We start from the raw sequence: 16,116 nt of genomic DNA on the forward strand, positions 1-16,116 counted from the left end.
GAAAATACGGTTTTTAATTTTTTTTTAAAGACATGTATTTGTTATGTTATATAATATAACAGTGGTTAGGAGAAATTAAACACTTATTTATTGAACTAATAAAATGATCAGAAATTAGTAGTAAAGTATGATTACAGACCTGCCAACTCTTCCGGATTTTCCGGAAGATTTTATTTTCATATTTAAGGTGGTAGCAATACTCATGTTATTCCAATTAACTTTTTGAATTATAATGATAATTATTGATGAGTTTGACCACCACTGCATATAAATAATTACAATAAATATATAAAAGCATAATAATTCTTGCACAAGCGAATTTCAACAGGATCAAAATATAAATAAAGTTTTGAGTCAGATTGTTTTTCGTTTATTGTTTTACAACCACTCTGGAAATCCATTCTCGGAAAGAGTGAAAATTGGCAGGTATGTGATTATGAAACTCTTAGTTTCAAAAATCGAAGTGTGAGATCATGTTTTATCAGAAATCTTTTTATAAAAGTTTACTCAAAATAAAAGTTAGATATTTTTTTTTTTTTGAGGAAATGACCCTCAATGAAAATTACCCATATTACCTGCTCATTCTCGCTAATGTCAATGCAGATTGTAAAGGGTGTATTGAAAATGACTTTGCTGATTAAAAAAAATTCAACTCTAAATAATTTTTTTACAAGACATTTTTGATTAAAAACATTAAAGTTGGTTAGTAGTGTATGTTAATTTTTTTCATATCCTTTTTATATATTCTGCATATTAATTTAGCTTCCAATTGTGGATGATGAGATAAAAAAAGCATCTGGTGAAAACAAAGAAGAAAATGAAAATGATGTGACAATGAGTGCTCCTGTTCAAAAGTTAGTGACTGCTGATGGTACTTATGCTACACAGAGTGCTTTCAGTTCTGCACCAATTCCATCAAAAAGTAAAGTTAATTTTGTCAAGAATAACACTCTAAATTTATTGCTTCTTATTTAAGTGTTAACTATATATGTATTAAATGTTAACTATATATGCAAACTACATTAAAAGTTATTTGGGGTTTTAAATGGAAAAATAACTTTAAAAGTTATTTTTCCATTTATTTAAAAGTCCATTTATTTCTAATTTATTTATAAGTCATTAATTTGGTGTGATATTTTTTACTTGGAGGAAAATCAATGAATGATTCTGAATTGTTAGAAAATTTTATCAGCCCAAATAATGCAGTGTAGGAGTAATTTTTAAAATCTTAATAAGGTATTGGATTTTCTTCATATTGCTATTTTCAGAATTAGTATAATATAAAAATATAAGCAGTACAAAAATGTTTTTACAAGGACAGGGAATAATTTTTTTTATATATTTATTCAAAATTCTAGATATAATCTATATTTTAAAACTTATTAATTAAATTTTCAATTAAATATTTTAAATATTAAACTTACAACTATTGATTCACATAAAAATTTTTTTAATTTTTTCTTTGCATGTTTTTAAAGCCTTGAAGTGAAGGGACAGTAATTAAATTCTTTTATGCAATTACAATTTAAAACTGTCGCTAAATTTTCATTTTTAAATTTTTTCATTACTGGTCATTGATTTATATACTTAAATGTATGGTCTAAATGTAGAAATCATCCACATTAGGTTAATTATGAGATTAATCTTACCTAATTAGCTTCAGCAAAACTTCACATTTTGAGAAATTTGCCCATAAATAAAATTTTTATTAATCCTCTGACCTACCATTGAAAGACAGTATCTTAAATGATTCGTGATAAAAAAATTTTTTCCATTTATCATTTATTTTAATATGTACTTTTTCCAGATGATAAGAAGCCTCCATTGCGTATTTGCTTATTGGCTGGAGATTATTTCATTGGTGCTGCATTGTCAGCTACTCTAGCAAAAATTGCACTTCGATACATTACTCTGGTACATGATGCTAAAAAACAAAATGTAAGTCTTTTTTTTTTTCTTCAAAAAATCATGGTTACCATATTATTTACCATAAAAACAAATTTATTTAAAGATTTTTGGGGAGGAATTATTGTGATTTGCCTTCATAATTATCTTTGTATTAATCTATACCGCTATAACAAATATGCAATTTTATGCCTAAAATAGAGTATTCTGTTAATATTTTTTACATTATTATCTCTGCATATGGTGTGCAATAACTGTAATTATTATTATATGCCATACCTCTCTTAATATAGTACAATTATCTATTTATTGTAATATTAATATTTCACATAATTTCAGGCTTTTATTGCTGAATGCATGTTAGTTATGGCTTCAATAATTCATTTGGGTAAATCAGGAATAGCTAAGAAGGTAAGCAATTTTTTTTTTAAAATATTCTATCATTATTTCTAAACTTGAATTATAATAACATTAATTTATAAAATACATTTAATACCTTAAGTAAAAACATACTGTGAAATAAAGTACGTTTAGTTTAATATATTTTAAATGCAGGAACATCAGGAATGTTAACATCAATGTAACTCTTTAAAAAATATTAATCGTCATTAAAAAAAATAATATTGGTGTTTGTTATCTTCTCTTTTTTCCAAATATTGAATAAAAATTTATTAACACTTTTTTTTCATTGTAAATTGTGCTTTCAATATCAAAAGCTCTGTTCCTTCATTCACATTTAATGCTTTAAGTATTTATTTTTTTTTTACTTCAAAGGTAATTGAAATATATAAGTGTTAAATGCATGGAATCACTCTTTTTAAAGAATAAGATTATTCACTGTTCTGAATGTATGTTGTCCTAATCATGAAAACGTAATCTATCACTTCATAGAGTATATAATTTAGTCCAATAAAAGTTTTCTTCTTGTATCTTTCAACTTTATTCATTCAAAAATTGCTACTTCAAAATTTTTTAGACTAAATACTATTTTTTTTTGCACAACTTAAGAGGAAAATTTTTTAATAATTCCTGATAAAAATTAAGTGAATGGGAAATGTTTTTGTTGGCAATAATTTACTTTTATCCCATATCTAAGCTGGTTTGTGTGTGAGAGCTGTTTTTAAGCACCTTGTTCTCCCTTCTTGAATCAGTGCATAGTTTTGATAATAAAAAAAAGTATTTTGTACTGGTTTAATTGAAGCTGTATCTAACAGTTTCTTCCAGTTGTAACAGCTTCTAATAACTGCTCAAAAATAAAATATAATTGTTAAATTATGAAAATTAAAACATTAATAGCATTAACATAGGACATATTCTGATTAAGCTAACCCACAATTTAAATAAATCTAAGCACTATGGCTTTTAAAAACTTTTTGATTTATCTCCTTTTTTTTTCCTCCAGAAGTTACTTTTTTGTTATTTATATTTCATCAGTTAAAATTTTTATTCTGAATATTATTTCCCTGTGTTTTTCCTTCGTTAGAACATAAATGATGATGATCTGGAACGAATAGCTCTGTCTATTAAAGTACTTGCTGACCGTTCACCCCTTATGATTAATATATTCAACGACGAATGTAGGAAATCATTAGCTGCCATGCTAGCTGCGAAACATGAAGAAGAACTAGAACACCTTAAGGTTTGTATATTTTTTATTTGGTTTTTAGTTTGTTGATTATATAATTAAATGTAAGAAAAACGAATTTTATCTATTTTTTTTTCAGGCTAAAGAGACAAACAATGTTGTTATCCAAACAGATGATCCAATAACATTCAGTCAATTGACTGCCAAAGGAGATGCTTCTGGGACTGAAGTAAGAAAATATTCAGTTTCTTTTTATTTGAACAATCAATTTTCTCCCCAGGTTAGCATGATTTAAACAGTGATTTAAATCAACTGAATTTACTAAAAAAATCATTCATTTAAATCTGATTTTATTTTAAAGCATTAAATAAATAAAAGAGAAATGTATATTATTAATATTTTATTTATTCAGTGACCGCTTTATAGTAATTATAATATATATTAAGTGTTATTGATGTATGTTATCGGAACTATGATAGCTAAAAAAAAAAAGGAAAAAGAAATAAAATCCAATTTTTAATGAATATTTTGTTTTTCATTTATTAAAAAGAGACTGTTGCCAACTGTGTTTTCTTTATACTAACACAATTTTAACCCATCTGATTCTGATCCAGTTCCAAAATATGTTACATAAAATGTTAGTTATCCCCCCGTTTGATGACTTGATATATTGTGCAGTACTTCATTCGATTGTATCACACAGCTTACAAAATTGTCTTATTCTTCAATAAATATTCGCTTTAGTTTTACTTTGAAAACTTTTTCTCTATCCATTCCTTTAATAATTTCAACAACAAGGATAATTCTAACTTTATCTGAAATATGTGTTTAACATAAATATTAGCTTCTACTTTTAATGTTAAAATCTATTGTCTTCTAAATCTTATGCAGTACTTGCTTTAATTGTATTGTGTTAATTATTTGAAATATATATATTAATGAAAAAGAATTGTAGATATCTGCACTCTCATATTTTTTTTCTTTTTATTCTTAGAAAGAAATGTTTTCAAAACAGAAGTTCTCGTCTTTTTTTTAACTGTTAAGATTAAACTTTTAACAGTGCCTTTTTTTTTAATTGTGAACATCATTATTTAAATACATTTAGATTTGCTTCAAGTATTTTAATTAGTTTTTTAGTAAAATTAAGCTTATAAAACTAATCTTAGGATTATTGAAAAAAGAGAATAATTATGTTTAATTTTTAATTCAATTATTTTTTAATCAAAATATTGGTAGTTCTATGGTAAAAAATTAACTTAAAAGCAGTATATGAACTACAATATGAGCATAATTTTGCATTACGTTTTAAATGTTTTTGGTCATTTTTAGGTTCACTTAATTACCACAAGTACTTCAACAAATTAGTTTGAATAAGGAAGAATATGTGTAATTTTTCTCTCTTGAAGTTTAAAATAAGTTTTTTAAGTTTAAGGTGTCAGTTGTTACCAATTTCTTTGTCAAATATATTAAGACCAACTTTAAGATTCGTATACTAATGTGCAATAGAAAAAGAGCAACAAAAAATTTTAAAATTGTGATTTTTATACAAATTCTAAACATTCTTCTTCCAAAAATAGTTTTTTTTTATCAGTTTTTTAAAATTCTAATTTAGCATTAAGGAAAATAGTAGTCAAGCCACTTTTCATGCAATCTTTTGTGACACAATTGCATTTTTTCAATTGTATGGCAGTATAAAGATTCATGTTTATTGATTCATAGTAAAAAAAATCAAGAATTTTCGTCCAAAACTTTTTTTTTAATATTACTTGACTTATTTTAAGAAATTTGATATATTTCTATGGGTTTAAAAATATTTTTATTAGATGGTTTTAAAAATTTCTTCATGCAATATAACCTCAGAAATCCCAAAACCTCTGAATTCAACTCATTCAATTATTTTCAACAAAAAATTTATGTAAATCAATTTTGAATCTGATGCGAGATTTTTAAATGTGAGTGCCATTATATCATCATAATAGAGAAAATTGATTTTAAAAAAGAATGAAGGAATTTATTTTAAAATCCACATCATGCATTTGGGATGATATCCAAAAATGTGCATGTCTAAAAGTGATAATTCAAATGTATGTATATTACAATTTTACTATTGAAATTATTGGGAATATAAAAACACCTGTCGCAATTGCAAAATCCACATTAAATTGCAAATGCTCAATTCAAAATATATTTCTTGTAATAATGTAGTTTTAAAATATCAGGATTTTAAAAGTCATGTTGTCCATAGCAATAACTGCTGGAAGAAAAAAAAAAAAAAACAAGAAAACATGCATCAAGTAATTAATAGTGACTTAATTTCTTTTGATAATTTTAAGTATTTTCTATACTATTTTTCAAGTCTTATTTCAATATTTTACCTTATTTATTTTGCTATTATATTATCTTAGAATATGTTTGAGCTAAGTCTTTCTCAAGCTATGGGAGTGTTGAAAAAAGATTCTGCAGCTGATTTAAGCTCCTCTAAACTGAGCAAAGTGACTCAACTGACTGGGTTCTCTGATCCAGTTTATGCTGAAGCCTATGTTCATGTAAACCAATATGATATTGTCCTGGATGTGTTGATTGTCAACCAAACTTCTGATACTCTTCAAAACTGTACTCTAGAACTAGCTACATTAGGTAAGTGAATTTTATTGTTTAGTTTTCCAATTTCCGTTTTCTTTCTGTTATTGTCTTTCTTGTAAGTAAGTAAGTATGTATTTTTATATTTATTACAATATTTTTATATTACTGTAGTAAGATAGTCCAATTATTACTGTGACTCAACTTTTTGAATGAGGTCCTGAAACTTCTATTTATAATTTCATACTAATGTCAATTTCTTAATTTTCACTCATATAAACTTGATTTTTTTTCCTTTCTTGAAAAGGATGCTAAATTGTACAGTATTACTATTATTCTCATATTATGATGTTCCGACGTTTTTTTTTCTTTTAATTTCATGTTAAATATTTTAAATTACTTAATTTTTTACTCATTTTAACTTCCTTTTTTTCTAAAAAAAAAAAACAATAAATAAATAAAAAGGGCTCAATCTTTTATAGCTCAAAAAAAGGGGGATAACAATTTCTTGATTCTCTGCAATTAATGCACAATAGACTTTGATCAGAACCAGTTCAGAGAAAGAAGGAATAGTTAATGATTTCTTATGTTTGAAAACTGAATGTTTTTTTATTTGTATTGATTTGAATTTGTAAATGAATGGATTCAATGTAAGTGTGTTTATTCAAAAATATCTCACTCTTTTCAAACTGATCAAGGTGCTGATAAGATTTATGTTTATAATTTTCTGTTATAATTTTCAAAAAAATAAAAAANATTTTAAAAAAAAAAAAAAAAAAAAAAAAAGTATTTATTAGTGAGGACTTAGGAGATGAAATTAATCTTATTTTTGATGTGGAAAAAAATCCAACAATGAAAAGAAATAAAATAAAATTGACTAATGAAATAATGAGAATCATTATAAAAGTATTTAAAAATTAAACAAATTAAATTCATTATCAATAATATTTTTTTGGTTGACTTTAAAAAAAAAACTTTTTTTGTTTTATTTTGATTTTTTAAACTAAAATGTTTAAAAAATCAAAATAAAACAATAAAAGTTTTTTTTTGTTTTATTTTGATCTACCATATCAAAATCTACCATATTGTCTAAGTAAGAATTTGATTTTAAATACAAGTATTCTGTTTATGATTGTGATTTCATGCCATAAGATTTGTAATAGTGTTTTGTGATAAAAAGATGTGATTAAGATATTTGAATTGAGTTAAATATGGAAAATTTGCTCTTTTTTATAATAGTTGTGTAAAATTTTAATATTTTACTTCTTTCAATCATAATATTAAGATTATTTAAGTGTTAGTAAAATATAGCTATACAAGTTGATATTTATATTATCAATTTAGACATCTGCAACAAACTTATTAAAAATGTTCATAAACAGTATTAGAAAAAGTAACATTTTCTTTTTTTGAACTTTTATATTATGAAATCTCAATAAGTTGCAATGGTCCAGGGCTGATTTGCAGAAGTTCTTAATTGCCAGAATCTCATTTTAAGGAGTTTGTGTAGTTAAAGACTTGAATTAAAATGTTTGTAATTTCAAATGTATTTTACTTAAGTTGTTGCTTTACAGTAAGAATATTTTTTTAAAAGAAAATATTTATCTTTTTTGAAAATAGTACATTTTACGATTTTATTTTATTCCAGGAGATTTAAAACTTGTTGAAAAGCCATCACCAGTAATTCTTGCTCCTCATGATTTCTGTAACATCAAAGCAAGTGTTAAAGTTGCATCGACTGAAAATGGCATCATTTTTGGTAACATTGGTAAGTCATTATTAGCTATTAAATTAATTTGACTATTGAATGATTTAATTTCTAATAATTAATTTATACTTATACGAAATCTATTAAGAAAGTGTTAACCATTTTGTTGTCAATATTATTTAATTTTTGGTAGAACAAGTTAAATAACAGTTATAATGTGTTTGGTACTATATAATACACAATAAATGTTTTTTCATATTTTACTTAATCCAAAAAATACTTCATTTTTATTCATTATTTTAAAAATATTTGTAGAATTAGATTTAAATTTTTGTTAAAACTCTCAAAATTGTCATGACTTACATTAATTTTTCTATTATTACCCTTTTTTTTTAGTCATAATCTTATGTTGTTAAAATGTAAATTTTTGCATGATTAATTTTAATAGTGTGCCTTGAATTTTACTGTAATTGTGAAAGATTGCTTTAATCTCATTTCTTTTTTTTAAAGTTTTTAAGTGTGATATTATATGCTAATGATTCATTCTCATAAATAAAATTGAATGTTGTGAAATTTATGCAAGTTCTGATTAGTATATTCTAGTTTATTACCAGGTCATGTTTCTGGTACCAGACAATTAAATTTTACCACAGCAGATCTTTAAAATACTTCAGCTCTTTCAGCAATTAAAATTCTTTGCAATATGACAGAATATGATCTCTTTAACAGATTAGCTGTTTTGAAATTTTTATTTTTAATCCTTTGAAATGTCTGCTTTTTTTTTCCCTTCATACAACTATGGTTCATGCCAATCCCCTTCACATCAGAAAACCGTGGTAAGAAGGGTCATTTTTCTTCTATATAATTCTAAATGATTTACTGTTTTTGCTCATAAAATTAAGGGTTTTTTTTTCGAAGAGCAGGACTGTTTGTAAATAAAAAATGGATTAAGGTTTTCTGCATGCGTATGGTAGGATTAAAAAATTAAGGCTTTCTACAAATTAAGGCTTCTTTTAACTGTCAGCGTGTTAGACAGAATTAATTGCTCAGATTCAAAAGAAAGTTTTTTTTCTTTTTCTTAAAGAAGGCTATTATCACTTGAAGATCTGATTGATAAAAAGTAATAAGCCACATATTGTAAAAAAATTTGAAATAATTATGTTCAGCAAGATCTTGTGTTCATTCTCTTCAAGCAGTAACAGTTTCTTCGAAGATTAAGCAATTCAATGCAAATTCACTTTTTTTATAAGCCACAAATCTCTGTAGTATCTGTGCAGGAAAATTTATCTCTTAATTACAAACTAAGTGGGTTATCACTTTTTACTCTCCAAGTCTTTTTCTATTTTAACAGTAATTTATTTTTCAGTATATGATATCAGCGGATCAGCCAGTGACAGAAGTGTTGTTGTTCTGAATGATATTCATATTGATATTATGGATTACATTATTCCTGCTACATGCACCGATCAAGAGTTCAGGCAAATGTGGGCTGAGTTTGAATGGGAAAATAAAGTAAGAACTTATCTATTTTTACTTTGAACTAACATCAGAATGTTGCATTCACTCTTTGACTGTACAAATATTAATATGTTATTTATTTCCTAGGTGTCTGTCAATACTTCATTGAATGATCTAAAATGCTATCTCATGCATTTGATTGGATTTACAAATATGAGGTGTCTAACACCAGAAAAGGTAGAGCTCATTGATGTTTGTTTTCCAATATCTGTAGTACAAAAGCAGTGCAAACTAAAATTGAAATTTAGAGTTTATTTAAGAATTCAGTTTGTTTTGCTTAAATACAAACTTAATAGCTGAAGCAGCATCAGGTTTAAGGTGTCTTGTTTAACTTTAGAATTCGAAGCAAAATATAACATTACTAGTATACAGTGTAACGTCCCATATCCGGACGTCCCTTTTCCGGAAGGGTCGATTTCCCGGACACTTTTTAACAATCAAAATAAACACACATCTATTATTTCCCTTCTCTTAAAAAAAAAAAAAAAAGTCTTTGGACACACATTTTTTTCCTTTTCTAGCTTCTAGTTATTCATAAATCAACAAAAAGGGGAAAAGAAGACTTCCCAAGACCGTAAGTGATGCTCCTCTTCAGGAATGCAGGAAAGGAGGGAGATTTGTTTTTAAAAGAGCATAACTGAGTCCCCTCCCCCCTTTTTACCACGTTTATATAAACTTACCTTCGTGTATGTCTGTCCGGGTGGAATTTTGTAATCGATTTTAAACTAACTTCCCGACTAGCTACAAACTTCAAATTTAGCACACAGTTCAGAAATGGATGACAATGCATGAAAATGAAGAGAAAAAAGACATGCAAAGTAAAATAAAATTAAAATTTAAAAAAAAAAATATTTTCGAGATTGTCTTNCGATGTTTCCAAAAAATGAGACTGAGTTTAGGGGTAGCATGAATGCGTCTACTTTGCAGGCAATTTTGATTTACCAAGTCCCAAATGATTCAGCCTTGTTATAGACAAGTGTTTGATGAAAAGTTTTTAAAATCAGCCAAATCTGCTACAACTGTAGCACTTAACAAGAATAATTGATTATTTTTTTATATGTGTTTATTGTCACATATGTTTGAGTAATAATAAAATATTTTGTTTTTAAATATGTTTTAAATTACTAAAATCAGCTATCATTTCTGTTTAATTAGTTTGTTGAATAAGAATAATAATCAAAAATCTTGTCACTTGATATGTATTATAATCAATAATAATTGTTACATTAAATCTTATACAGTTACAATTATGCTAACATTTAGTGTAAAGAAGTAAACTTTAATGTCGCGACCGCGTGACGTGTTCCTATTTTTTTCCCTGGCGGGTTGGCAGGTATGTAAGTGGGTTATTACTTTTTATCCTCCAGGTTTTTCATAGTTTAACTGTCATTTATTTTTCAGTATATGATATCAGCGGATCAGCCAGTGACAGAAGTGTTGTTGTTCTGAATGATATTCACATTGATATTATGGATTACATTATTCCTGCTACATGCACCGATCAAGAGTTCAGGCAAATGTGGGCAGAGTTTGAATGGGAAAATAAGGTAAGAACTTACCTATTTTTATTTTAAGCTAACATTTGAATGTTCCATTCACTCTTTGGCAGCACAAATATTAATATGTTCTTTATTTCCTAGGTGTCTGTGAATACTACATTGAATGATCTAAAATGCTATCTCATGCATTTGATTGGATTTACAAATATGAGGTGTCTAACACCAGAAAAGGTAGAGCTCTTAGATGTTTTTTTTCCCAATATCTGTAGTACAAAAGCAGTGTAAACTAAACTTGAAATTTAGAGTTTAATTTGTTCAATTTAAATGCAGACGTTATGAAAAGCTGTAGCAGCATTACGTTGAAACCGTCTGGCTTAATTTAAGAATTCAGTTTATTCTGCTTAAATACAAACTTAATAGCTGAAGCAGCATCAGGTTTAAGGTGTCTTGTTTAACTTTAGAATTCGAAGCAAAATATAACATTGCTAGAATAATATGATACAACAACACAACACTATGATTTTCAATACGTAAATTTTACACAGGGTTGCTACTCCACAGGGAGAACAGGGAAAACCTGGAAAATACAGGGAATTAAAAAATCACCTAAAATGCAGGGAATTTTGATTTTTTTTCTTTACAAACTGGGAAAATACAGGGAATTTTGTTTCTTATTTTTGTCTTTTAAAAAATGGTGACCACTTAAAGTGTAATCTATGGGATATTCAACCATGATATTTCAGCTATACTAAACTATTTCATTTACTATAGCATTATTTAATAATATTCAGCTGTTTTTCCAGCAATTAAAACTAATAAATATAGTTAGCCCAATATAGCTCACACAAGAGCACACTAATTGTTGTTTCCTCTTAATATATAGTGCATAATATGAACAGGGAAAACACAGGGAATTTTTTTTCCAGATTTGAGTGGCAACCCTGTTACAGTATGGTATACCCCAAAATCCCACCCATATATCCATCCCTCGGATGAAGTCGTAATCCGTGAAAATATAGGACCACTAATGCCATCTATTAGGAAAATAGTGAATTAAGCATTCTAAAGTAGAAATGAAGTCAGCTCGGGCTTCAGAAAATAGAAACGTTAACTTTTCTCTTACCCGAAGTCAGTTTGGGCATCACAAATATTGGGTGTAGTATTTGCCCGAGCTGGATTCAGGCGACTCTGGCAAGGGGTTAATAAAAAATCTTGTGTTTATACATCTCCTGTCTTAATTGTATTATGCATAGCACATTTCAATGATATAAAATTTAGTTGTGTTTGTAAATTTATAAATAAGATATGAATATGCAACTGTAAAATTGTTTGAACAAAAATAAAAATTGTATTGATATATTTATTGTCATTTAATTTCTTTTCATGTAGGCCCTGTCTGGTGAATGTGGTTTCATGGCTGCTAATTTATATGCCCGTTCTATTTTTGGTGAATATGCCCTAGCTAATGTAAGCATTGAGAAAAATCCTGTTCATCCTGAAGCTCCAGTGACTGGTCACATTAGAATTCGAGCTAAAAGTCAGGTATGAAACAAATAATATCATTAAACAATGATATAAAATATTCAAATTATACAGAGTGACAAAAATAACACATATTCGCTTTAATATGTCTGAACTCATGAAAACATTATCACCTGTAAATAGGTAATAAATAGGTAACCATTAGTTTTTATTATGTTTCTTGAATTGTTTCTTATTGTTGTTGCTTTAAATTAATTTACTCCTCATTTGATATGTAATGGAAATTAACTATAGAAATTAATGAATTGGAGTAGCCGCCGTTAATAGTGGTTAAAATAAAAGATAACGCCCCAGTTCTGATTTTACAAATTTTTAAACTAACATGCCTTTGTTTTAAACCTTAAAAGAATCAACAATAAAGTGAAGGCACTGACATCCAATTACATTTATACAAAATGAATTGTAATTTTTAAAGAGCCATGATGGCTCAGGGGATAAAGCGTTCGCCTTCCAATGGGGTGAACTCAGTTTGAATCCCAGCCAGTCGATATAAACTCTACATCCTGCTTGCACCGACCACAGCACTGATGTGAAATATCCTCAGTGGTAGATGGATCATGGGTGAGAGTACCCTTACGGTCAGGCTGTGTGAGGTTCTCATGGTCTTCCTCTCCATGTAACGAAATGCGGGTTAGTTCCATCAAAAAGTCCTTTACAAAGGCAAATTTCTCCCAATACTTGATCCAGGAGTTCCCTTGCCTTCTGGACTGGGTTCAAAATTAAAAGGCTATGAAGTTGAATAATAGTAGTCTTATACCCAAATTTGGATCGGCTGTTCAACGATGGTTATGAAATTTTTCGGTGATGGACTATTTTTGTATTATGCCACGAACTTACCTGGCTTGGTAGTAACATCGTTACTGCATCTATTGTAATTAAATCTAAATATTGAAAGTGAATGTCTAATAATTAAATGGATATAGTGACAATTATTTGACATTCCTTTTCAGTTATGATCCAAAATCTTTCTCTTTTTTTTTTTTTTTTTTTTTTCCTTTTTTTTTTTTTTNTTTTTTTTTTTTTTTTTTTTGCCCTTTCGGATAGACAGTTTAATAAATAAGAGTAATTTATGTGTCTAAAATACAATGAGCCATAAAAAGTCAAGATGAACCAGATAAAAGATTATTTTCTGAAGTTAATGGACAATAATTCGTGGATGATATAAGCATTGCGATAGTCCCAGAAAGTTCCCACCGTCAGAGTGGCGAGATACTTTTAGTGAATCAAAACCTTTAAATTTTATCAATTAAATGACGTTTCATTGAGATAAGAAGATGCTTGCAACGCCCTCCCATTCGGAACCTCACTTTAAAAGCTCAAGACAGCCAAAAATGCGTGTCTTTTTCATAGTTTCCACGGCTAGAGAAATCTGGGCCAAGTCCAAACAATCCCTGAAATGGGGAAACCATTGATGTAAATATCCCACCCATAATGTTTCAATACTCAATATAACGTAATAAAATGCCTTTTTATCAGAAGCCGCCTAAGTCTCTTCAATTATCTAGCCTTTAAAGGCATAACATTATATATATACTTTTTATTTGTATTAATAAAGTCGTCTTGATAAAACATATATTTCATTGTTATGAACTGTAATGTAAAATAAAAATGTACATTAAATTACTTTTCTTTGCAGGGAATGGCCCTTAGTCTAGGCGATAAAATCAATACAAGCCAAAAAATGGCTTTGAAGACTGGCGCTTGAAAGAAGAAGTTTTATTGAGTCAAAACATCTTCATTATTTAAAATAAGAACTTTTTTGACATTCAAAGATCATGATATCTCAAATTTAAAGGTATATTATTATACATTGTATTTTAAAAGCATTCTTCATTTTGTTGTATGTTAAATTTATAGTATTTTTCCATGTATAAATAAATCCACGTTGAATAATTGTGTGTTGTAATTATTATTATTATTATTTTAATTTAAGAACTTGTGTGAGTTTTTAAAAATTTGTATCTTAATGGCATCAAGAAACAAAGAAAAACTTCCATTTTTGACAGATTTATAAGTTTCTTATTTTACATAATTTGTCCACCACTAAGCACAAAACATTTTAACAAATACATATAAAATCATATAGACTTATACTTAACTTCTAATAATTTTTTGAGAAAAAAATCTGTTCGTACACTGCAATTGAAAAAAAATTCAAAACTGCGAAGAATCCGTAATTGAGAATTTATTTCAAGCGAGAAACCAGTTGATTTTTCTTAATCAATGTTTTAAATCAATGGGGCAGTTGAGAACTAATAAAAACAAAAGACATGTAAGTATTATTGATAAATTTAAATTCATTAATACTTTTTTTAAATAAATTTTTTTAATTTTATGTAATATATCCCATGTTTTGTTTAGTAAAATATCCAAAAGAACATATTTATTAGTTTTAAAAAAAATTCTCTTGACCAATACCTGTCGATATGAAATCTTTATTGATTTTTCAATCTGTAAGTTACAATAATGATATTGGATTTGTCATGTAAAGCGTTTAGTGTATTCTGTTGAATAGTTCGGTTCTGTGTTTTAATAACAATATGAAGTTTTAAAGAAAAACGGATCATGATCACTAATAATGAAGCTAAATGGAAATGTTATATCAGTATTATTTTCACAAAAACAAAGAAAATGTCAGCCACGAATTTTAGTCAAACATTGTGCAGGGGTCGCATTCCGCCTAAAATTTATAAAATTCCTAAAACTATACATAAAATAAAATACTTTTAAATGTTTACAGTTAAAAACTGCTTAGTTTTTTTTAAAAAAAAAACATTCCCTTATCAGAAAATATTTTAGATAAAGTGAAATAAAAACAATCAGAAAAGTCATGTTTCTTTTATCTCATTAAATAATACTAGAATCAATTTTAACATAAATTCTGAGAATGAAAATCTTTAATGTTCATCGACTTAAATTTTAAAGAAAAAAATTTATTTTCTAGTGAGTAAATTAAATGCAAATTAAATACTTTAATTTTAAAAAAATATTTAATTTTTAAAATGATTTAAATTGAAACAAAATTCTTATGGTGCGAAATAAAATTCAATATTCGGTAGAATCGGATGTTAAACTTTAATACAGAATAATGTTACAAAATCATGAGTAATGTTCATGTCTTCGGGGCTGGTATAGCCTGGTTGGCAGTGACTGGTTGAACTCGCGTTCGGGAGAACGGGAGTTGAATCCTAACGGCCGAAGGCTCCCCGTGTTGAAAATGGTGACTGCTGCACGTTAAATATGTCGGGTCGCAAAGTCCTCCATGTTCCCATAACAAATCAATACCTCTGCGGGTACTGAATTGGAGATTAATCGTTCTCTGGTTCAAGTCAAAATTACGGTCTGTGGGTGAATGAATGACAGTATGAAAGGGTCTGCTCTTTAAACGGGTATAATGTCTGGGTCTGGCTGAAGCCAAATTCTTGGCCATAGATGGAGGCCACTGGAAAAACAAGAACAATTGCACACCTTGCCTTAATGGCCTACGGCAACAAGAATGTAGTTCTCACATATGATTCCCTTATATCGGTACGTTTACCTCAAATAATAAAAATCTAATATTCCTTTAAAAAAACTAAGCGAGCAACACAGGTATATAATCTTGTAAATATTCGAAAAAAAGGAGCATTTTCTTCAATTTAATTTATAGCAATGGCTAATGGCTATATCACACGAGAGAAAATATGTGCAAGTGTAAGTGCAACTGTAAGTGAAATTTCTCCAAAAATCGCTCGTGTGATATAGAAATTATGGTTGCACGAAATATCTGCAACCGTTCA

The 16,116-nt window shown here is 27.5% G+C and overlaps 1 protein-coding gene across 1 annotated transcript; it reads left to right on the forward strand.

The window, feature by feature from the left end:
• Positions 1-762: 762 nt before the first annotated feature.
• LOC107441130 (coatomer subunit beta) lies at positions 763-14,231 on the forward strand (the record flags this gene model as incomplete). Its single annotated transcript, XM_071176899.1, is given in 11 exon segments — positions 763-922; positions 1,808-1,938; positions 2,245-2,316; positions 3,389-3,544; positions 3,630-3,719; positions 5,896-6,127; positions 7,719-7,838; positions 10,698-10,843; positions 10,937-11,026; positions 12,185-12,337; positions 13,974-14,231. Coding segments are annotated over 11 exon segments (1,419 nt in total), but the record flags the coding sequence as incomplete, so codon positions are not given.
• Between the last annotated feature and the right edge of the window lie 1,885 nt (positions 14,232-16,116).

This window comes from Parasteatoda tepidariorum, unplaced genomic scaffold, assembly GCF_043381705.1.
Source record: "Parasteatoda tepidariorum isolate YZ-2023 unplaced genomic scaffold, CAS_Ptep_4.0 HiC_scaffold_318, whole genome shotgun sequence".
Taxonomy (NCBI): Eukaryota; Metazoa; Arthropoda; class Arachnida; order Araneae; family Theridiidae; genus Parasteatoda; species Parasteatoda tepidariorum.